The following is a 26086-nucleotide window of genomic DNA, read 5'->3' as shown; positions in this document are numbered from 1 at the left end:
CTAAACTTGAGATAATCAACCTTTCACCCTCTTACATGTTGTCAGAAAGGGTTTAAGCGCAGATCTACCCATATGGGTATGAACGGCATTCCCACTACTCTCTCCAAATTTCCCCTTTTTATTTGCGGTTTCATCATGCATTTACGAGATAAATACTTATACTCTTAACGAAGAAAATGCTTTTTTTTTTAATCATCGTAGGATGCTTCGTTACCGAGAACGCACGGCTTTTCCGAAGCACCTATTTTGGAATTCAAATTATTATTAATATCATCCATTATTTTTTTAAATAAAATTATTTTTCGCCGGTATTTGAACAAATTTTTATTTATTTTTTACAAAATTTTTAATTTACGTCTAGTTTCGCAAAGAAGGATTAAAAATAATCCGAAACTAGTCGTAATCCAGAAATAGTCGTAAATTAAAACTTTTGTAAAAAATAAATACAAAATTTGTCCAAATATCTGCAAAAAATAATTATATTTTGTAATTTTTTTTTTTTTCAAAAAGATACCATCTACAGTTTGAACCCAGAATGGATTTTCCGTGAGTCATAAAAGTCAACAAAATAAATGGCGAAAAACGCGATTTTTCTGCGTTAAAACCGTGTTTTCTAATAAACTTTCGAACGATTTTGACTTTATCTACTGGGGGTTGTACTTAAATTATGTAACGCATTTAGAACGTCTTTTCAACCCCTGCCCCCCTATGTAACAGATTGTAACAAATTATTGACCCCCCTCCCGCTGTTTTGTACGTATTTTTTTTCTTTTTTAAATTTTAGATGTGTTGAGTAATTTCTTTATACTAAAAGCGGCCACAAACGCTACTTTCCAAATATTTAAAGCTAGCTACAGTCAAGTCAAAAGCGCGAAGTTTAGTTAAAAATGTTTTTTTTAACTCATCAAAACCTCACCCGTACCATAGCAAATAGTAACATTATAATTTGATCCCCTCCCTCACCTAAATTTGTTACGTAATTTAAGTACAGCCCCTAGGCTCATTTTTTTCCTTTTTTAGCTCTACAACACTCGTATTTTGTTTTTTAATCAAAATGCTTTTTCTTTTTTTTCCCCAAGTATGTTTTCTTAAAAGCTACTATTTTTCATCTAATTAGCCCGTTAAAAACCCGAAAGGGTTGATTTTTTTTTAAATTTTAAATTTTTTTGCTTGTTCTATGATCGTATTTTGCAAAAACGGGAATTAAAATAGATTGATAATCAGATGGTAATATTTTGAATTCTTTTTTTATAGAGTATATTGGGCGAGTTTAATAAAGAACAAGAAGCCTTTATCAAAGAACAGCAAGCAAAAACTGCTACCTCAAGTGTTCCTCCATGGGTTGGTTGCCCCAACGAAGAAGCACTTAAAGAAGAATGCTTAAGTCTTTCATCTGTAAGTAAAATAAATTTTCTTAAACTAAATTTTCATAAACTAAAAATGTCTTTTTTTCTTAAACAGAATCGAAGAAACTTCATACGCGCACCTCCTGCCGGAGTTGAGTTCAATTTTGATTATGAAGTATCTTATCCGATTGCAGTAGCCATTATGGCTGAGGATCCAAATTTAGAAAAGATGCGCTTTGATCTTGTGCCTAAAGTGTAAGTTTACTATCATTTCGAAAAAATTCAGCACTAATTTTGATTGATCTTTTCAGAATAAATGAAGAACAATTTTGGCGCAATTATTTTTATCGCGTTAGTCTTATTTGCCAGGCTAATGAGCAATCATTTTCAAGTGCTGATTCAGTAGAAAATTCAGCAGTTAATGAAGGTAATTTTTCATTAAATAGTAAAGCTTTCATTCGTTTTTTGGTACCTAAATTTTTTTTTTTGGTAACTAACGAGGCATACATATTTATATTTGGTTTCCGTCCTCTAGTGGCGAAAATTATAAGCCGGAAAAAACTATATTTAATTATCGATTGAAAATTTTACACTTTACAACTTTGTACTGGAATGTTTTCCCCTAAAATGTATAGTTTTTGAATCAATTCCAAAAATCTGAGGAAAATAGCGGAAAATTTCGTTTAAATATCAATTTTTCCAAAAATGCGAAAGATTGGGAACAATCAAAATATACAAATCGGTTGGAAATTTTATGTTTAACAACTTTGACCCGAATAGACTAGCTCAGTAGCCGAGTAAGCCAACCTACTTTCTTTACTTACTTTGCGGGTTGAAAAAACAATTGAAATAAAGTCAAAATTTTCGAGGTTTTGCTTATTTTTCGGCAAGATCCAGTCGTTTGCCGAAGGCAAAAACTTGGATTTAACATTGCCTTAACATTGCAAACAACATATCAAAAAAAACAAACATACCTGATTTGATGCAACGTTTAACTCTTTTTCATGTTTAATTTGATTGAATCAGAATTGATTTATGCATTTGAGTTCTGTTGCAATAACTCAAGTTTTAATAGATATATTTGAAAAATAAGTAAATATTCTTAAACAAGAACAAATTTGCAATTCTCTCGTATATTATTATGTGGGTTTTCTGACAAAAAGAGCTCGGTTTCGACTTATAAGCTACTAGCGGGCCGGAAAAATGACAAAACTTAATACATACAATCGTGCTAGCTTCATTGCTATTGCATTAAAATATAGACTCATTCATACCTTTAAAATGAAAACCTTAAAGCTCAAAAATATTAATTACTGGCCAATCTACAGATGTTTCAAACCAAGCGCTGTGCACCGCTTGTTTACAATTTTGACAATATCTCCGGATATATTGGTCGTATCAAGACGAATAACAAAAAAAATATTTGTTTTTCATGTAGAATAAAGTGGTTCACTAAATTTTCAATAGTTTACTAGCTATGGCCTTATAAATAATTCATTTGTTTATAACAATCTCCCCCCTCCCACTCTGAGCGATTAGCAAGTTGAAAATTAGGCTTCAAAATACGTCGAAATGCACTCCTTGTTCGGTGGGGTCTGTTAATGCATACGAAACCCACTCAGCGCCTTCACTAATACACTAACAAATAAAAAGCTAAAAATTGGCTAAAAATAATTTTATCTACCTTGAAGGGATTATATAAACCTGTAATTTTTTGCCTAGATTATCGATTTATCATTTAGTTTATGAATTGAAAGTCCAATTTCGCATAAAAAACACTAGCTATGAGAAAACCGCCCTGGCTACCACCCCTCGCTATCTTGAAACTTTTTTTCACTTTCCTCAGATTGGAGCAAAATCTGTAAACCAGATATTCCAGATTTCTTTTTGTTTTTATGCAATAAAAAAGTTTGGGTACCATTCATGTTTTGCTAAATATTGCCAATTTTAAAACCAATTAGCCAATTTGTATTATAATTAGAATTTATTAATAATTCATGAACTTTTAATGCCAATTTTTGCAAATACGTTTTTCAAAACATTACGTTTCATTCATGAAAATTCATGGATTGTTAACAATTAGCCACTAATTTTATCTTTATTGAAAATAGAAAAACTTTTAGAAAACCACTGACTAAGTGAAAAAATTACTCTGACTCTATATTTCAATTTTCGATTTAACAAAAGCTGGCTTCTAAGAGTTTTTCTTTTCAAATGCTTTTAGTATTGTGTGGAGAATCCTAACAGACTCCTTTTTCAATAACACCGTGCTACAATGATTTAGCATTTTTCAAAGGAGCTAAGGTACGCGTTGTAGGTCTTCATGTTCACATCACGAAAATATCTTTCAAAATTGTGTAACAACCCCAAATTTTCATGTTATTTTCAAGTAGAAAAACCGTTTTTCGTGTACTCCGCACACTTAAACAATTGTAACTCCGTCAATTTTTAACCGATTTTTGATTGCTTAACGGTTTTGAAAACTAGAAACATTGAGCTTTCGGAAGAAGGTTTCATTTAAGGTTTTTAATGTTCAAAATTTCTATGGTTTGTTAAAAATAGTTATGACATGTATATCACCAAATATATTTTAAAGAAAAAAGTATGGCATCTTTTTTATATTTGTTTTGTGCAAATTTTATGACGTAGAGTGTACATTCTCGAGTAAAATGCTACGGATTATCAAAATCAGCTGAAAAATGTTCAAGTTACAACGCTTTTTGTAGAAAATGTGATTCTCGTCATGATATTTATGTTGTGCCATGTCGTTCTTGCGATTTTCCGGGTTGGGTTGCGTTGTGTGTAATGAAATTTTTTGAATTTTTCTGTTAAATTGTTAATCCCATCTTTCTAGCATCTATAAAATAGAAAATCGTTATTTTTGGATGAATTTTTGCGAGAATGTTATTGAGTAAGCTGTACACTACAAATACAACTTGTATACATAATAAAAATCTGATTTTTTCATAGACTTTTTGAAGGATGAAAATCGTAAAAATCTCGTTTTTTCAAGTTTTACGAATTTTTTACTCGAAAACTGGAGGGTCCAAGAAAATTTTTTGTTACTTTTGATCCGAACTATATGATAAAATTTTTCGATGCAATTTGGTCAATATTACTTATTTGTTTAAAAAAATTTAGTTTAAACATAATCCTAATGTGTTACCCACTGGCAACCTGCACTTAATCATGCTCATCGAAAATCGGTTAAAAATTGTCGGATTTGCAATTATTTAAGTGCACGGAGTATATGAAAAACGGTTTTTCCAAAATAACTTTAAAATTTGCAGGTGTTAGACAATTTTGAAACACATTTTCATGATGTACTCACCAAGACCTACAACGTATGCCAGATTGCTCAAAAAGTGCTTTCAATTTTTTTTTTTTTTTTTTTGTAGCATAGTGTAATTTTATTCAATCAAAATCAGAATCCTTTGGCTATTATATCCAGTTTTCATTATTAAAGAGTAACTTGGTAGCTCAACCTGCCATTTGATTCATTTTATTTGTCCAGGGTATTTTCTATACACGGTTCAGCTAGTTTACTTTATCTGAAGGTCTGCGTGCCTGCTAGTTGAAGCTAACCTCAGCAGTCTTTCTTGTTGAAACAGCCAAGGGTATTTTACGGTTTCAAAACACGCCCATCTTCCTGTCAAAATATTGGGTTTTGAAGCAGGCTGCCGCCGGAGATTCTTGGAGATTTCGCAGTTCAAAAATTGTGATTTTTGGCCATTACACCCAGTTTTCATTATTTAAAAAGTAACTTGGTAGCTCAACCTAATTTTTTCCACTAGTTTCTGCTAGTTTACTTTATCAAAAGGCCTTCGTGCACAGCATAGTCTGTTAGTTCAAGCCAATCACAGCGGTCTTTCTTGCTGAAACAGCCAAGCCCTTTTTTACGGTTGCAGCCAAGCGCACAAAATCCTAAGAATGCGAATTTATGAGACATTAGAGGTCAAAGTTTAAACATAGACAATTAAACACTCTTAAGGGAAACGATATAGACAATTAAAAATGTTTCCAAAACTAACCCACAGAATGGAAAGTGTCGTTAAAGAAGTCTTTGCGTGGCATATTTCCTCAAGTGAATAGTACACCACATATACGCTACCAAGGACGCGAACAATTTTTCCAAAGCTTGAACTATGGTCAAAAATGTCAAATCCAGGGTTATTAGGACTTGGACCCGTTGACACATTTAATATACTCATCAAGTACTAACAGAATCCATAGTTTTAGAAATTTTGAGTGAAATTTAATTTAGTAGGGTCCAAATTTTTTTAAACCCTTCCAATTTAACCAAAAAACGTTAAACCGCATCAATCCAGCCTCCCTTAAAAGCCCGTGTGTTAGTAACATCCGAATATCGTCAGTTGCCAAAAACTTAACATTGACACAAGTTGTAGTTCAGATCAGAATTACACTTTTTCATATGATTTCCAGACCACCGAGTGGTACTCGGGGATCTCTAGCCTCCCCTCGAAGATGAAAATAAATATGTATGACCTGAAGATTCTGTCAAACATCGGTGATCAGTAAGGCTTTATAGATTAGCCCATCACTAAAGTTTTCCACCAAATTTTGACCCCCGCGAATGCACTCCTCCTAAAAGTTGTAGGAAAAAATGTATGACCTAAAGGAACTGTCAAAAACTTGACACCAGTGTGCATTTGTCCCACACTTTGCCAGAAAATTTTCAATCCCCTGAGTGGTACTAGAAGTCGTTATCCCCTGTAAAAACATGCAACTATGACGGGGAGATAGCGACCTCCAATACTACCAAGTTAGGTTAGGTTAGAGTTGCTGTCCTAGGATGAGATACACTTAGACCAGAGGGTCCGTTTCCAGAACCACTAAGGTAATTGAAAATTATGTGGAAAAGTGAGAGATAATCTACAAATCTACGCTGGATTCAGGTTTTTGACAGCTCGTTTAAGTAATGCATTTTTCAAAACAACTTTGAAAGAGGCTAGAGCTCCCAGTACATCTCAATACTTATATGGAAAAGTTCAATCGGAAATCTTCGCCCTGTTGAGGGGTGCCCAAATCTGTAACTCGAAAGGTTACAGTGGGCCGCATATCAGCATCTTCTCAGATAATCAGGCCGCTCTTCAGGCCTTTGAAGCGTCAAGATTCCAATCAAGGATAGTCTATGAATGCTTCGAGGAGCTGAATCACCTGACACTGAACAACACAGTCAGGCAGATCTGGATTCCGGGTCACTCTCCCTTTCACCTGATCCTGTCATTTCCATTGCAAGATACTCTGTAATTTACCGAATCAAAGAATGTGTATAACCACAGCTAGGCCATTCGACTGTGCTCGTCTGAAACTTACTAGAGCACAGGGACTCTTGACAAGACACTGCCGATTGAACACATTCACAATATGGGAATCTCTAATAATTCCAATCTGCAGGGCGTTATATAATCTGCAGGGCGAATGTTCGGGTCCGAAACCCTGGATCCATCTATCCAGGGAGAGATCCCGACGGAGAAGCTATGAGCTTACTGTGTGAAGTCTGGCCTCGACATAACCCTTTAGCTTCATCTGATTTTAATAACGCCTCCTACCCAAAGACGTCTCATCTTCGGGTGGCAGTTCGTTTTCAAGAAGGGGACAGAGGACTCTTAGTCTAGGTGCTAAGGACCCACTTGCAGTACCCCTCTTTTGTTTTATTATGTTTATTATATGGAAAAGTGTGATTCTGGTCTGACTTCCAACATATGTCATTGTTAGGTTTTTGGCAGCCGATGACATTCAGGTGTTACTAACTCACGGGTTATAACCTCAGGAGGAGAATAAATTTCATTTCGGAACTTTTTTTTAAATCTTTTTTATCGAAACCAGAGCTTTGGGCTGTTATCCATTTTTCAAAATTTTTCTGTAAAAAAATACGAAATTGCTTTGATAGAATGCTAGCTTTTTTAGAAACTTAACAATTTTTTAGAAAAAAAAGGAATACAATATTTAACTTGAGTATTTTCATGTTCTTTTTCTAACAGCTTAAGAAGATGGATTCTTCATCTTGGAATCATTGAGGTTTAATAAATAATCTTCCTTCTCAACACTATTTTAACCCAATTGCTTCCCCCTTCATATTTAATCCATTCCCATGTTATAATTTCAGTGATAAACAAAGCTACCATTAACAAACAAAAAACCGTTGTTAAATGTTATTACGTTTTTGTTTTTATATTTTCGTTTTTTAGTTTTTTTTTTTTTTAATTTTTTGCAAAAAAATAATCCTTTTTAAAATAAAAAAAGGCTGTAAGAATAAAAATATCTTTAAAAAAAACAAAAAAATATATATCTAATGTTAAAAATCGGAATGTTAAAAACCAGAATTAATTTTTTTTTAACTTTTCTGTTTTTCAAATTTTGCATTTTTTAATTCACACGGTTGAGTATTCATGATCTGTTTTTTCTCGAAATAGTTTCGAATGTTATTCTACGAATTGGTAAGAACTCATTAAAAAATTTTTTCTGAGTTACGTGTCCAAATAAATATTATATTATGACTAATAAAAATTAATTGCTAACAAGGTTATTCAAAAATCATGGACATCCGAATGAGAGTACATAGAAGATGAAATTCTAAGGGTACATTCTGATGAGACGCGATTAACATTCGTTTACGGGCCATTATTGTACGCGCTATAATAATCACTTGTGTAGTTTGTAAATGCTCGATCAACGCCTCTCATCTGGTTGATGAAAAGTCTTTAAGCATTTTCCAATCTAATTTCACATCTTTCAAAAAATACGGTTCACTTAATAACATCGTTTTTACTATTAAGAATATATCGGTTAATATTAGAAAAATTGGAAATTTTATAATAATCAAAGTTATAGAAAATAAAATTTACTACAATTTATCATCATTTTTTCATTAAATTTACAAAAATATTTACCTTCAAGGTTCTTATAAATACAAAATTTTGAATTTTTTCGAGCATTACAGAAGCAAGACAATTGGGTTATTGAATTTTATTTCAATTATTTATGATAAATAATATTGAACTTCGCCAAGACAACTCTTTTAAAATCAATGAATAAATTACAGTAAAGTTTATTTTCTACAATTTTTGTTATAAAAATTTCCGTTTTACTAATATTCGATTTATTATTAAAATTATAAAACGACAATTAACGACTCTCTATATCGTTAACAACAAAGAACTTTTCGTCTTATCGAATTTCATTCTCTGTAGTTCTATACAAACTTTTCTGCTATTCACGAATTTTGGACATCTTTGTAAATTAATTTGTGTTCGTCATATTTTGATGGAAATATATTTCTCTGTATTATAACCTTCGAACTGTGCTCTTGGATACCCATCCATACCGTTATTTTTCGTCAATTGTTAGTGCAAACTTTTCCTTAATCAGTATTAATAGTTGTAAGATTTAAAAACAAAAAAGTCATTCCTCAAAAAATGAGTATTAATCGGGTTTTCATTCTTCTAACGCGCTTAGAAAGAGAACCTAATTTTGTGTTCGAAATAAAAGCTTTAGCTACTATATTTTAAAACAAAGTTTTGCACGTTTTTTTTTCTTTATTATGTTTTTTTTTCTTTTTATTTTATTTTTAACCTATCCATTCTCGATATCATTAGAAGAATGGATGAAAGAAATCGATGCAGAATTATCTGAATTTGAAGTATTATCCACGGATAAAGTGGACGATGAGAATTTCGAACAAGATTTGGAGAAACTTGAAAAAGAAATACTTGGTTATCAATTGGATTCATCTTCGGCTGAACCATCAGAGAAATCTTCAAAATAAGTATCAAAATTTTTTAGGTTATAGAAACTTTTTTTTTTATAATTTGCACGCAATTGACGCAATTTCTGTTTATTTTTTTGGATGTTATTTAAAAAAAAAAAAAAACATTTATATAGAGTACAAAAATTGGATGTATTTAATTTTCATTTTTAGTTGTTAAGTGTTAAATAATCCTAAAAAAATATTTAAAAAAACATTCCCCACCCTTGTTATATAACATGTCTGTTTTGACATTTTAAATGAATGGCGCAATTTTTAAATATCGCCATTCATTTGAAAATTAAACAAATTTTTTGAAATGCGACCACATAAATGGAAATCTGTTCTCATATGTCTTTTACAAAAAAATATATAAATGAATTCATTTTAAAAAAACACCCAACAAACAAATTCTTTGGATCAAATTGAAATTTTAACTCCAGTGACTCAAAAAAAATTTGATATAAAAAATAATAATTTATTAAAAAAAATTAAGGTGCTATATCAAAAAAAAAAATTGAATATACTTGTGCACTGAGTGCAATGAAATTCTAAACTAACCATTTAAGGCATTTATAGGGCAATATTTAAAAATAGTAGTAGCTTCCATTTTAAAAATATGTATATGTGGGTAGTTTTTGTGCGGTATATCAAAATCGAAATTTTCTGTTTGTTTTTTTATTTTTAGAGTAAAATAGTAAAATATTTTTTCAAAGAAATATTAAATATACGTAAGTTCGAAATACTCTAAAATAATTTAATTTGACTGTTTTCCCTGCCCCGGTCACCAGATTCAAGATACATTTCTCACAATTAAATTTTAAATTTAACTTGGCAGTCGACAAATTACAAAAACAGGGTGGTGGCAATCGACCTGAAAAACTTGGAAATGTCAGAGAATTTTTTAATACTGGGAAAAGTCATGGAATATTTGTTTTGAATTGAATTCGTAAGACATGACTTCCGAAGATTTATCCGATATCTTGGAAAGTAGTTTATATTCTGCATTAATCTTATCTACAAAATCTCTGGTTTTGGTCAGGGTTGTGAGATCATTTCGTTGTAAAAGTGGCAGATTAGCATTTTACTTAACAATTTCTTAATTCGCAAAAAAACTGCTTCAAAATTAATTCAACTATTTATTATTAAATTCAAAATGTGCAGCGTAATGCAGGCGAAATGATAAAAATATTTTCTGATTTTGGCCTCTGATGGCCTAATTTTTAAAATCTTAATTTTTGGTTTCTATTTGTCGTCTCAAATGATTTTTGTCCAAATATGAGGCAAATGTATTCAATCGTTCCAGAGTTGTTTTTAACGTGACTATAAGGGCGCTCGACTGTTATTTATAGAAGCACAGGCAAGTAACAGTCTCAGTTGTAGAAGCCAACAGGCGGAAGCTGCGAGGAACAACTTTCTTTTATAGAGGTTTCTCACTTGTTAAGGTTTTAGAGGGCTCGCTTATCCAATTACCCAGGTTGTACTGTACTCTGTGACAAAAACATGGTGGCCATAAATTAAACAATATTTCTAAACAATATTTTATTATTTTGTAACAAATCTAGTCACTGTTTTTCCTCCTTTTTTTAATGAAAAAATGAAAATTCACGGTTTTTAATATCTCACAAATAATTCTATCTCAAATACACGCAAATAATTGAGTAGGTTTTAATAGACAATAAAAAAAAAAGTTATAAAACAAATCAATACATATTTTATAAAAAAAAATTGAATGTCATTAAAAAAAAATTTTTAGTGTTGTATAAAGAAAATAAAAATTTGAATTCTAAATTAAATAAAAAAATATATATTATATAATTATGAAATGAAAAAAATCACACTTTTTCCAGTTTTCATATGAGAATTGATTACCCGCACTGTGATTTTATAAACAAACAAAATTTAAATGTATAAAACAAAAATATTGTTCATTAAAGCAAAATAAAAAAAATAATAATAATAAGAAAATATAAACAAAATTTGTTTTTTTGTTTTGGCGTATTTATTTTTCATAATTTTTTTAGCTTTATATCTTTATTTTTTGTTCCCAGAACAAATATATATCAAGTTTATTCTACTTAGTAAAGTCGTATTAAAGTCGTATATACAAAAATATGTAACAAAAGATTAGGGAAAAGACAGATCACCCACCAGTAAAATGGCTATAAAGTTAAGCGGATACTTACGGAAGCCTGAATGGGTCACTGTCAATTTATGAGAAAGTGGCGCTATACTAGCTTATTTTAGAATGTGTACTTACCACAAGTATAAAGCCAACTTTTAAAAAAGTCACTAGTTCACTTTCAACAAGTGCACTTATGACTTGTGGTATTATGGAAACAAACCTTTTTGAAGCTGTCGGTGTTTGGCCATGTGCAGATTTCTATTTAAACGTCATAATAAATACTTAATAATACTTTTAAAGGTTAGAAATTAGAAATGTGAAAATGCAAAAGAAAAATATCAAAAATTAAAGCATTATGCTTTTTAAATAATACTAAAGAAAATTTTTAACTAGCTACATAAGACACATTATAAACACTATCATATTATTATTAAATCCAGACATAATTAATAATTCCAGACAGTTTCGGTACTGTCTAATTAAAAGATAGCCATCACAGACTGACATCCTCAAAAATGGTTCGTTTCCATAATGCCACAAGTCCCAAGTGTACTTGTTGAAAGTGAACTAGTGACTTTTTTTAAAGTTGGTTTTATATTTGTGGATAGTACACATTTAAAAAAGTAAACTAGCTAGTGTAGCGCCACTTTCTCATAAATTGACAGGGACCCATTCAGGCTTCCGTAGATACTTGCTCTGAAGAACAGCAAATAAGATAATATGGATAAAACTAATGAATAGCTGGCAGGCTTATTTATAAAATCTGTGATCATATATACCAACTTTTGTTGTAATGCATAAGAATTCCATATGGGTTAGATTTGTATATAGAAGGAATTCGTATTTGACGTTATAATAAACAATAAAATATGTCGATAAAGAAGAATGGAATGAATTTTTCGGTTTCCATACTGCACTCTCTGAAATGGCTATAATTGATTCCAGATCCTTGATCTAAAAACAGTTTAAATCATCCTTAAACATTCGAGGTGTTTTAGCTACGAGAGTAATTATTCACCAGAGAATCTTTTGTTATTGATGAAATACGGCATATTGTAGAATAGGCTTAAAAGTTTTTACGATCACTCATGAATTCGTATCACGATTGAGAACTAAATCGTTTGAATTCCTTAAAAAAAAAAAATAAAAAGTGCGCTTTATAATAATGTAAGTAGATTTTGAAAGTAATTCACTTGACTTTTTAAGATAATGATTTTCTTTTTAAGACATCAATATAATTATTGCATAATGTAAATAAATTCATAGGCGGAAACTAAATATTATTGAGAGGGGTAGAAAAACAATGTTAATCATGTTATTTGTATCATACAATTCTAGTTTCTTAAAAATACATTACAAAATTAGTTCCATTTTCGATGTTATATTTAAATGTGTCGCCATTTTGGAGCAACAACATTCCGGATAACGAAAATGACGAAAAATATTTGATTTAACGGTTTGGCAATCGAATAATCTCTCGTAAAGCAGACAGATTTAACGCTTCTCACCCTCTCCCCCAGCTAATTAGTAACGCCTATATCTATATACAATATACTAATTTTCTAGTTCAATGACGCCACACAGTGTCTTGTTAAATTTAAATGTGATTGAATATGTTCTGGGAATACGACATTACACAGTTTTCGAAACATAGAAAAACAAACGTGTCCTTCTGCCTTTTTATAATAGCAATAAAACACAACAAAGAAAAAATTAAATGTTACAACACTGTTTATTTTTTTTTTTAATAAAGATATAAAGCCAAATTAAAAATATAATGTATAAAAAAAAATATATTCAAATCTCGATGTACGTGCTCAAAAATTTCAACTGTTAATATTGACAAAAAAGTCTATATCGAATATTCAAATATTACAGTAGAATCTCAATAAATATAAGATCAGTTTACAACTGTTTTTCTAAAAAAAAAAAAAAAAAGACTTATGTAAATATGTTTCATACACGATTTGTTCAACATAAAAGTGATTTTCTGTAAGTGATATCATCGATAATTCAAAATGATTTATAATTTAACGAGGTTCTACTGTATTTGAAATTGCATGTTTTTCTCTCTAAAAAAAAAAATTAAAGGTACATTTATATATAATATTTTTTTAATTATAAGAATGAATTTTGGATATATTAAAGTTTTTGTAAGAATGTTGTTTATAAAAAAAGATGGCTGTTATTTTCTTATAAAATAAACGTAAATGTTGTTTTTTTCCATTCGAAATTCTCGATTAAAAATCGGTTAGATACATTCATCGGCCCAGAATTTCGTCAGAATAGAATTATCATACCTTTATCTTCGCAAAAATGATCTTGTCTTAACAAAATATAACTCATGGAAAACATACACTTTTATTTTTTTTGAAAATGTTGGTTAGGTTAGGTTACAGTGTCTATCCTGCGGTGGGACACACTTAGATCAAAAGGTCCGTTTTGATATTGGAAAAGGGTAGGCGCATCTCGGTCACTACTCCATGAACCATTTGGAGCTTTAAACAAACAACAAGATTGCTTTGACGTCAAGGCCTGAATGACCGTCAAAGAAAGGTTGGTTCAATTGAATCCATTTCTCCTCTTGGCATATGTTTTATTCCTTCTTCCCACTGCTCCTGAAAAATTCGTGACACACAGTCAGGTCTAGGCATCCAGAAAAAGTTTAGCTCAAAAATTATTATCATCCTCTACCGCTTTGCCCCGAGAGGCTTTTATTTTGCATAAAACTAATATTACCATCGACAAGTTTGTGACTTGATCGAGAAAAAGCTGCATTCACCGTTGTCGTACGATATTTTGAGCGATTTATCATATTCTTTTTTTTAAGAAAATTGTCAAATCTCGTTCAAAAAAGCTAGTACGCTAACTGATGACGCTTTTTCTAAAGCCACGAATAATCTTGTTAAACGTAATATTGGTTTTCATTTAAAAATAATTTTTGCACTCGGGATTCAATTTTTAATATCGTACAAATAAATGGAATAATGTTTCCCACCCATTCCATTATCAGCGTAAGCTACATTTTCAAAGTGTTGAAAATACATACTTTCGATCAAGATTCGGTCAAGATCGTTTCATTTTTCACGGAGATATAGATTTCTGAACTTACGACAATTTTTTTGACAATTCTATCTTGACGAAATTCTGTTCCGGTGAGTGTACTACGTTTGAACTGTAATTCAAATGAAATTAAATAAAGTTTCAGTTTCTACAAGCACATTCTATCTACTTGACTACGTAAGCGCCTAAATATGTTAACTTCTCGTTTTTTGAGTTTTAGCCAAAAATCGACAATATTAGCTTGGCATTGAATTTTAATGGCATTGAAGGAACCTAAAATTATTTTCGTTTTGTCCGATAATTGTTTTTAAGCATGTATGTCATTTTTTACTTACTTTTACCCTGCAGAATATCATGCTTCCGAGAATGGTGATACAGTAACATTGGTTATAATAACCGATTCATCGTGAAAAGAGATGTCATTAAAACCGGTTTTGACTGCAATTCGTAACGGAACTACGGTCTGCTACCAAATGTTAACACAACACTTATTAGACAATAAACTGATTCAGTAATCATTTTTTGCTCTAAAAGAAAAAAATTCGACAATAAATATGAATTACGGAATGTTCAGGAATATTTTCGAGTTTAACAAAATGTTGATTCGTACAAAACATATCAAAAATGTTCCATTTTAATAAAATTGACGAATCAATTCTTCAGAAAAAAACGACATTTATGTGAAAATATTTTCGTTATTCTGTGATTTCCTTTTAATATAATTTTATAAGCGTAATTTTCAAAGAAAAGATATGAAAAACCCCTTAAAACGAATATATACTTTTCGGAAGTACACATCGAACAAACAGTTGTGTCCACCCATTTCAAACTAAAAGAATTATCTTTTGAGAAAAACTTTTTTTGTATCCCAATTTACCGTCCGTTTTAGAGAAAATGTTTCTTAAATTTTTCCGTTCTTTTATTTTAATAAAACATTCCGCTTGACAGAGTTGTTAAGTTTTGTTTTGGGGCCTATTTATTTGTTGGTACGTAGGTCAATGGAAATTTTTCAAACGAACAAACTTTTTTTTTGTAATTTTAATGCGGCCTATGTCATTTTCTCCTTTTTAATTTTAACGTACGTTAAAAATAACGGTATGTTAAAAAAAATAAAGTCAATAAAAAAAATACATATTTGTAAAAAATGTTATTAAATTATAAATTCAAATTATTTAGAAGATATTTCAGATTAATAATTAAAAAAAAAAAAAAAGCGCGCGATTCTATACTTTATTACCGCTTTTAAAAAAAATACTTTTAAATGTATACAAGTTGTATAAAGTATAATAAGCCTTGAGTGACGTCACAAATCTGTATATAATGAATAATTAAAAAAAGTATATAAAAAACCCAACCTTACCTTTTTCACAGATCCTTTTTTAAAAAACCGAGTCAGTCTAATTCAAATCGACAAATTTCAGAAAAAAGTCGCATCTTACTCCATTTTGCAGTACTCTGTAGCTCTTGTATACTAATTTTTTTTAAATCGTACATTATGCACGATTTAAAGAGGTGACTTCGACTTAAAATAACTCGCCCATGCCTGCTCTATGTATAATATTCTATGGTACAAATGCGCCAAGCCATAAAAATGCCGAAAAAAAGTTTTACCCCTGGGAATCCCCTTCAAATATATATATATATATATATATAGTAACTGACGTAACTGACTGACTGATCGATCAATTCACAGCTAAAAGCTGGGTTTAGAATCATGAAATTTTGCGCAAACGTTCCTTAAATGACTTAAGTGTGCACTAAGATTTTTGGAAATTAATCCCTTAAAAGATTCAAATGAGGATTGAAAGTTTGTAGGAAACTTGGTAAATTTTGAAATTAGATGTGTAAAAAATGATATATGAGCTCATGGTTTAAAACAAAAGTTAATTTATGACAATTTTCGAAAAAAATTTCTTCTTCAAGGGGGTAAAATAGAGGGTGAATGTTTATATGAAACTTTGTCATTTTTTGAATTAGAAATGTAAAAGTTGATATATGATTAAAGGTGAAAGTTTATATGAAACATTGCCATCTTTTAATACTTGTATATATTTAAAATCGAAGTTGCGAAGCCGATGGATAACTGCTAGGAGCTTCTCCGTTGAGCTTCGATACAGTAGACTCAATGTCACAACGTATCGACATTGAAATACATATATCAGGGAAAAAAGACTAAAAAGATCGCTCAAAAAGGGACTAAATCAATCCTTGTTTCAAACTCTAAAAAGGGTAAAATTTTGTGTGAGAAAATTAATATTTTTTGCGATGTTTTTATTTTGAAATTTGCCGCTTTAAAATAGGTTGGCCCAAAAATAATACTAATTTGGTTGTGATAAGAGCAAATTCTATTATAAAAGTGAGATTTTTAAGGTGCTGTTTGTTGAATGGAATAGAAAAAAAAATGAATAAAGTATAGAATCCGATTTGAGAATATTAGCACAAAACTATTGATAGAAAATTAGATTTTCTCAATTAAAATTAAAAATATTTTTCACTAAAAAGCAAATATTGCAAATATTTGAAAATGTTTAAAAAAAATTTTGAACATAAAATATGGATAATTTTAATAGCAAAATTTAAAATAAAAAATTTTTGATATTGTTGGAAACTTTAAGACAAAAAAAAAAAAAGTAAATGCACTAATTTTTTACAAAAATTTTTATCAAATAATAGGGTTATTAAGAACACTCACAAAAAAGGCGTTCATGTTTAAATTTTTGGTCAACATAACCGCGTATAATTTGAACCACTGCTTACATTCATGATACATGCGTACTTTTATGAATAAAATTTTAGCATACTTCGTACAGGAAACAAATTGGAAATACTTTCTATCCTTGAAAATCCATAGACTTGGAATTGGATGGTGCTAAGTGAGTCGATCGATAATCACGCTAGCAAATTATATAAGTCAGTGGTCAAATTATGAATGTAGAATGTTCCATTTTCGATGTTTTTTTTAAAGGTGTTGCCATTTCGATTGAATTCCGATTCAATCCAATAGAACTAATCGGAAATTTCCAATTGGTTGCAACTCATTAATGGGATCGAATTGGAAATTTCATATTGGGTTCTATTGGATTGAATCGGAATTCAATCGGACTTTTCTATCAAGGCAACTAAAAAATATATCTGATACATAGATTTTGTTGAAATTTTATTGTCCGCAAGTATACAATCACCAATATTCTAGTACAATACACCAAAATGGCGGCATGTTTAAAATCGAAAATGGAATGCTCTTTATTTTTAACTCAGAAAAAAAATTCTGCTATAAAGTTTTAAACATGTTTTTGGGTTCTCCAATTAGAGGTCTAAAATATGAAATAATATTTTGACTAAAACTGAAACTTGAACACAACGTGCTTTTTAGACTTTTATTAATCGTATTGAAAGCTTAATAAGTATTATTTGATTTAAATATTTTGTGTCGCAAAAATTGGACAAGGTATTTTTGATTGTTATAAAACAAAAAACATTATTTAAAAAAATTTTAGAGATACAAAATATCACATACACCCACTCTAAACATGGAGAAAAAAAACTACACAGATACTTTTAGTAAATAATAAGATTAAGATAACTTTTAATCCAAAATGTTTCAGTGAAATGATTCTCAATTTCTTTTTCCTCTGGACTTTATAAACAAAAAATTGAATACTATATCTTTTTACGACCTCTCAAATATTTTTAACGATAGGAAAAATATTTTTTGTCGGTATTTGATTTTTGGAGTAATGGAAGATAGATGAACAATTCAAAAGACTTTATTTTAAAGAAATAAAATCAAGGATGTTACAAATGGATCGTGCCGGTGAAGATTTATCTCTACAAAATCGGAATTCATTCTCTTTTTATCAGTAACATTTATCAGTAACAGCTCGATAACAAAGCTTCGTAAGTGATTATATGTTTGTCAGATGCAAGGTTCGATTCTTAACCCTTCAGATTGGTCGTCTATTGTACCACAATCTTTACTCTGGTGATTGAGAGAAACTTAGTTTACAATATATTTTTAGTTTACATATATTTACATTAAGTATTATGAAAGAATAGTATATTAATTTTTATCTCTTTCTATTTATCATTGAAAACACAGTGTATCTACGGAGATAGCCGATGTATAACGAAGCCATTCGAAATGCGGTTTTTTTAACCAACTTCACGGAAATGATCAGAAAACTCTCGTAATTGTTAATAAACTTGTTTTTTTGCTTTATATTTTGAGTATTCTGTAAAGCATGAATATTGAGAAGTTACTACGCAACCGTTCTGAAGGGCTAACAAATGTGTAACTTTTTTAACTTCGTTATTTGTTTGACTTAATTCTTCAATCCTCTTTTGACTCCAAAAACATTTTTGGTCCTATTTAGTAGCAGTTGGAATAAATTATTCTGTATATACAAAAAGTAATTAATTTAAAATTTAAAACTGCCATCATATTGAGAATTTTTATCAAAAAATTAAATTAATTTTTATCTATTTTATGTGTACGAAAAAATTTCTTTTGGTGCGTTTAAGATCGCACACAATCGAAAGTGATAACTTCTATGGCAACCGTAATGATATACTTTTCCATACATTCGTAACTTTCAATATGTATACAGTGCGTCGTTAGCTCAGTGGGAGAGTACGAAACTAAGATTCCAGAATTCATGGGCTTATTCAGATGATAGAAGTTATTACTTTAGACTTAAAATCGAGTTTGATTTCTATGAAACACGGAGCAAAATAATTCTCTACAATTTAAGACGTTCAAAAACAAACAAAAAACACTATTACTTTTTTTGAAAAAGCATAGGCCTGTAATAAAAGAAAATAATACTTCGAATAAGAAAAACAGAAAACAGGTTTTAGAATTTAAGGGAAGTTATGCAGCCCATAGATTATCAACAAAAAATGTAGTAATCGACTAATTAATTATTAAATGAAAGAACTAAATATGTTTACTTTGACAAACGAATCAAAATTGTTTGTCAAAATAAGTAAACAAAATTTGGAAGTAATCGACGCGACAGTTTAAAACGTTTCATTTCTGATTTAATTGATATTATTTATTGTGATATTAAAAATAATATTTTAAAAAATTGAATGTTTCTTCTGTAAATTAAAAAAATAAGAAATAAAATTATTAAAAAATTATTCTTACCATAACCTAAAAAAAGTCGTGATCTTTCGTATTAATATTCCAGAATAGATTCGCTTTTGATGCGATTTAAAACAAGATTTTATCTTGAAAACATGTATTAAAATACTACTTTGGCCTGGCTCCGGGAGAAGATGTGAATTCTCTTAATTTAAAATACCGTTATTTTAACGAGAGGAGAAAAGTGGTTACCTTTTTAAAATTATTTGAGAAGTTTGGAGGCGGTAGTGCTACTGTTACCAGTTTATTCATTGCCAGATGTTTAGTCATCAGTGTATAAAATCATAGTTTCGTACTTGCGCGAGGCGAATTGTTCAGAATTTCTTAGTTTTCGAGATGCGTTCGATTACAATATGATTACAAAAGGTCATTCGAGTTCGAATAGAGAGAAATAAGTTAGTGTGTTATTTTTCAAACAATGTAGACAATATGTATTCAACTTTACACATAAATCTTTTCATCGTATGTACTGAGACACGACTTTATTGGATTTTAACACTAATAAAGATTCTCTCTGGCGATAGAAAAAATAACTATAGTTTGCAACGCCCATAGATACATAATATTTAACGGAAATGTTTGTTTACAATCTTGTAAACCATACGCACTAGCCATACACATATAAAAGAGAACAGCACATTAAAATGTATAATAAAGAAGGTATCTTTTGCCTTTTAATTAAATGAAAAAATCAGCTGAGTCTAATATGTATGGTTTACATTTTTTTATTCGTGGCGATGAAATCCTAGCGTTAAAATCGAATAGTAGTTTACAGACAGCATTGATTTTAACCAAACTTTTTATTTTATAAGATCACCAAAAACGATATATCAATAAATTTCACGGAAAATTAATCGGAATCGTCATCTTCCTATTTTCTTATATTGTAACCTCTGTGTAGAAAACCGTATCGATTAAGCAGAAACATTTCAAAAAAGTGTTAGACTAAAGACTGCCCTGCGAAAGTCGAATGCGTTTTCGAATAAGTTAAAGAGAATTTTTTTTTAAATTTCATCCAAATTGGATCACTTAATGGACTTGGAAGTTTTTCGAATAATTTTGAATTCGAATCGAAAATACAATTTTTTAATAATTTTATATTTCTAGAAAAATAATACTTTCAGAATGGCTTATATACAAAGTATTTTAAAACTTAAATAAAAATTTCAGTTCGGTAATAACCATATTTGTAAAAAAAAAATCTAAGTTTATATATATATATATATAGAAATCTGTGCATTTGACGAAATTTATTAACGCGTCAAAAAAAACAAAACCAAAAACAAACTTTATTCGAAAAAAGCTTTTTTTGTATTTTAAATCAAAACCAAAACACTTATAGTAAAATATTTTTACTTTAACAGTGAATTTTCAATAAATAAACATTTCGAAAAATATTAACTTAACGGTTTTTAAAATTTAAATTCCGTGGAAACCACCGATCTGTAGGGTTTTATATATATCAGTGGTGTAAACACGAAGATAGATGGCATCTGATCTCATTAAATATGAAATGTCAAAAAAGGTTATGTTAATATTTTTGATGTTTTTTTTTTGAATATTTAAAATAAAAATACGAATATTTTATTTTCCGACGAATTAATTACAACAAGAGAAACAAAAGAAAATTTTTTGAGTGTGTTAATTGTTAGTAGACATATTTATTAGCTGTAAATATTTAAAAAAAAATCTTATCAGAAAATATATGTATATGTATATATATACAAAAATTGTATATATATATATTATTGTGTTATCCGAAATGTAAAAATTGTATTTGAATATATATGTATTAAAATAAATATTGGATGTAGCAATTTGTTTGTCGATTTCGAATTTTTTATTTCAATTTTTACCAAAATTAGTTGTTACAGGAAGAAATCCTGGAATTATACACCTCGGGATAGTTTCCTCCGTCTACCTGTATCATAGGGTTACCCAGGCCCGTGCGCACGGGAACGGTTTTGGGGAGTTCAAACCTCTCACATTGAGAATCTCTCCACGTTAATTTTGCATTAGCAGTATAGTCCTGTTAATGCACCCATTTGAGTCGCATTTTCACTAATGAATCAGATATCCATGCATTCTTTCATTTTAATTGAAAGATCAGGAAACACAGAAAAATTTTCAAAACCATGAGCTATGTCTGCGATGAATACGACATAAAATTGCGGAAGCCAAGATTCGCGTCATAACAGACTCAACGCTCGAATATATAAACTGATTCAGTTGAAGATTGTAGATCGATTTTTGAATCATCACAATATTTTATCAAATTTTGCTTGTCTCTTTCTCAAGGAAATGAAAAATTTTGATGAAAACTCTTGCTTGACTTTTTGAACTAAAATATTCAATTTTGTACAATGATTACCTTGATATCTAGGTCGAAAAAGTTCAACTTTGGCGAAAACGTATTGCCAGACGGGGTGAATAAAATTCACTCGAAGCTCTAGATATTTGCAATAAAGTTACGTTTCCGAATGTCTACCAATTCCTTTGCGTTCTGGCAGTTTTGCCTGTGACAAGAGCGACGAATGAACGCTCCATTTCAACTTTGTGTCGCCTCAAAACATACTTTAGATCCACAATGTCTGAAGATCGGCCAAATGGTTTAGCGGCCCTCGCTCTGTATACATCGCGGTGTCGTGGTCGATGCATACAGAGTTTTAATGAAATGTAACTAATTAAATGTTCTCTTATTCGAAAAAAGAATTTCTTGTTTTTATTGACTTTATGACTAACATGGCGAACAAAAGTTTGAAACCCTCCCTTGGATAATTCCTGCGTACGGGCCTGCGGTTACCAAATCACTTAATAATAAAATACGGATACTTCAAAATCGTAAACCTAACCTAACCACATAAAAAATTAAATAAATTACAATAATATATAATAAATTACTATATCATATAAAAATTTTGAAGCAATACCTAGAAATTAGCCAGCTAGTCATATATTATTATTCCAATGTACAATCAGCCCTAAAATATGGAATTTTTATGTGGGGAAGAATCTCGGATGTGGATAGATTCTTTTTGGACTAAATTTTGAGGAGCATTTTTCGAGTCATGTAGACAAATATTTAAAACCAATAAAATCATGGACAGTTTATAGCCCGGGAGCTGACCGTAAGAACGCGAGCCGATCAGCGGTACGCATAAAATATATTTTCCCTACTACTACTAACCATAGTCAATAGGATGGGGCTTTAGTGCCTCAACGCAGTGGGCACATATAACATGGGTGCTTTCTTGAAAGTAAAATTTTTGTTGACGAACTGTACCAACTTTGTCCTGCTTGGTAGGTAATTACTTTAAAATCTTTTATTCATTGAATAGAACAAAATAATATTTAAGTGCCTCGACGCAACAGGTGATAACACGGTGGCACGGATTTTTCAATGAATTTTCCCGTGTGCACGAACTATACCCATTCCGATCCGCTTAAAACTTTAACCAAATGAAAATTTAAACAATTTTATATACAAAAAAAAATAAGTGCCTCATTAGTTGCGGTTCTATATGCCTGGCAGGACGCCTAACATTTCGCGAGCTCCTATGCTACTATGTAGATAACTCTTCTTTCTAATTTTTTTTTTATTAATTTAATAATTAATTCTAATTAATTAAAATATCAAGCACTCTTTATGAATGACCTAAAGGTAATTTTGATCATATTTTTTGTATTAGAAAATCATTTTTTTATAACTTTCTTCGAAATTAAACTCCAAACATACTTCATTCATTCAATTCTCGACTTCTTTAACCATCCCTATCATTGGCTTCACTTCACAATTTTTTCGCTATTACCAAATGTATTTTTATTAATGTTTACATATTAATTTTACTTCAATAAATTTTTGCTACGCCTATGTAAATGTTCTATACCTGGTAGGCTGCCTGTCATCTCTTCAAGTTCTATACTTCCACGTGTACAGCTTGTTATTCTTATATTTTTATTATTGATTTAATAATAAATTCCAATTAATTGTAATATGAGGCGATCTCCTCAAATAATTCTAAAAAAATAAAATTTTTATATTTTTAATATTGATCTGAATTTCTGTTATTAATTAAATGCTACATTTTTTCAATCACAACTATTTTCGCCTTTTCTAAGGCCAATGATTCTCGATCACAATTATCGTAGAGATTTATGGGGAAAGATGAATAAATACTTCAATAATCTATTAATTGTCATTTAAGCATTTCTTACTTTATTTAACACAATGTACACAGGCTAATCTTAATTTATATTAATAGAAAAAGGTATAATCTTATTAGCAATATACTTAAATTAATTCATAAAAAACCTATTTACCTAATAAAATACGAGTTACAAAAATATATTTTTAAACATTATCATTCTTATTGTGATCATCGTCATCATCACTATCATCATTAACATTATCATCAATATTTTCGTCATCATCATTATGCTGATCATAATCTTCACGATCATACTCATCATTATTATCTATATTAATATCATTATCATTATCTACATTTTCATCAAGTTCGACAGCAACAATATCTTCAACAAGAAGAGGCGTTGGAGCACCTTCGAACCAAAGTGGTTCAATTCTATTTTCATTTTTGATCCATCCACATTCTTCTGGTGAACAAATAAGACAGTTCGCTACTGTAGCATTCTGCCACATCGAGGTGACATAAATTGTTCTCAATATTTTTTGCTTTAATGACTTCCAACATGGTGGAAGCTGGGAAGAATCAAATTTTTTTATGTTCTTAATAAAATAATCTGTGAGAGACGTTGACATAAATTGATTTTGAAATAGTAATAATCTACCGTCATTGACGTTATTACAATGAATTCCATAAAGTCTGCAAGTGTATTCTTGCAATATTGCCATACTTCTGAAATTATTAACTTCATCAATATTATTTAAGCTAGCGAATACTTGTTGTACCTACTTGTCTATTTTTCAATAGTTCCTTATAAGGCTTTACTTTTCCTTTCTTGTAGAAACTCGCTGTGTAGTCGCACCCAGTATAAGCATGAAAACCAGGCAAAGAACGACACACGAGATCTCCAAGTTTTGAAGCTAGTTGAGTGCAATTGATGGAATTAATAATATTCGATTTGGATCCTATTGAACTAAAATATATTTCTGATGCTGATAATTTGTGCATATTTCCTAATATAATCACAAGTACATCAATGTCGGAAGCTTTGACCATTACTTTAGGATTACCTGCCAATTTGCTCAAATGATATACAATTCGCGTGTCTGCTTCTTCGTGAAAACATTTAAAGTTAGCTTCCAATGTTTTTATAATGCTGTTATTTTCTAATTGATATGAAAAACAATCATTTTTATGTGTTATATAGATTTTTTTATTACGCAAAAATGGTGCAACATCATTGTTAGAGTAATATTCTGTTAAAAATGATACTAGAGCCTCTTTGAAGTTAATGTTTTTCAGAGCTTTGTAAAAATCGTTGGGTCTTGTCTGTGACGGTCCTACTATTGTATAAGGAGTATGAACTTCATTTCGGTTGAATCTTTCTATATCTTTGATGGAATTGGGAAAATACTGGTCAAATATGAGGTGAATTTCAGATGCTGAAGTTGTACACATTTTTGATAAAATTTGTTTTGCTATTTTATCGAAAGTTGGAGGAACTGAAGGGCCTAAATGATATAGAAAATAAAATCCATCAATTATATCAACGTCGATGCGTGTTGGTGCTGATTTTTCAGCACAAGTGAAAACAAACAATTGACTGAGTTAATTGTTGAAATACCATGTATAGGCAGTGTTGATAACTCTGTCACATTTCACATATGTACATACATATCTGACATATTTAACTGATATTCTCATATAATGCGCAAGTGTTGATGCGCAATCGTTTGTTTTTTTTTGACGTCATGTAAATAACAAAAGATATTCACTTTGATATTCCTATATTAATACATACATACTATAAAATTTGTACCTAATTAACGCCCTCGTGGGTAAACAGTGATGTTTACAAAAAAATGTTTCAAACAAAAGTTGTTTATTTTTTTGTAAGGAACATTTTTTACATTTAAACTTTTATTCTATCTCTAACGGTTTACAAGATGGGTACTACGGACCCATGACCCAATTGACCCATGTTGCTCATTTACGAACTTGACCTCACTTTTTACGTCCTAAGCACGCTGTAAAAATTTCAGCTTGATATCTCTTTTCGTTTTTGAGTAATCGTGACCACAGAATCGTAATCGGACGGACGGACGGACGGCCGGACGGACGGACGGACAACCGGAAATGGATTAATTAGGTGATTTTATGAACACCTATACCAATTTTTTTTTTGTTGCATCAATATTTTTAGGCGTTACAAACTTGGGACTAAACTTATAATACTATGTATATTTCATATATACATGGTATAAAAATACAGCACTTGCAATAGAAAAACTATCAGAAACACTCCGAAGTTATCCAACGCCGTAGCAAAACACGTGCACACTGCAGCAGAACTTGCCTAATAACTGACACGTCTGCCGTTGGCATCAGGGCTAAACAGCATCTATGTTTATCTTTTTTCACCATAAAGTCTCTCTCAGTAACACAGAATCTATGCTAGAGACCAGGCATAGAAAATATTAGGGACAAGATGGA

General features: G+C 30.3%; 1 protein-coding gene across 3 annotated transcripts in view; it reads left to right on the top strand.

The window, feature by feature from the left end:
- Nucleotides 1–9189, top strand: part of LOC123302363 (synapse-associated protein of 47 kDa) — a 68970-nt gene extending 59781 nt beyond the window's left edge. For 2 of the 3 annotated variants that reach the window (XM_044885271.1, XM_044885270.1), the window contains 4 exons: nucleotides 1255–1395; nucleotides 1462–1601; nucleotides 1658–1773; nucleotides 8966–9189. In XM_044885271.1, the coding sequence (XP_044741206.1) occupies nucleotides 1255–1395; nucleotides 1462–1601; nucleotides 1658–1773; nucleotides 8966–9135 (567 nt within the window). In that variant the 3' untranslated portion in view covers nucleotides 9136–9189. Of the gene's footprint in view, nucleotides 1–1254; nucleotides 1396–1461; nucleotides 1602–1657; nucleotides 1774–7351; nucleotides 7479–8965 lie in introns of those variants that run through there. The other variant, XM_044885272.1, reaches the window with a different exon arrangement.
- Nucleotides 9190–26086: the final 16897 nt, after the last annotated feature.

Source organism: Chrysoperla carnea, chromosome X, assembly GCF_905475395.1.
Source record: "Chrysoperla carnea chromosome X, inChrCarn1.1, whole genome shotgun sequence".
Classification (NCBI taxonomy): domain Eukaryota; kingdom Metazoa; phylum Arthropoda; class Insecta; order Neuroptera; family Chrysopidae; genus Chrysoperla; species Chrysoperla carnea.
This window is presented reverse-complemented; position numbering and strand designations above follow the sequence as displayed.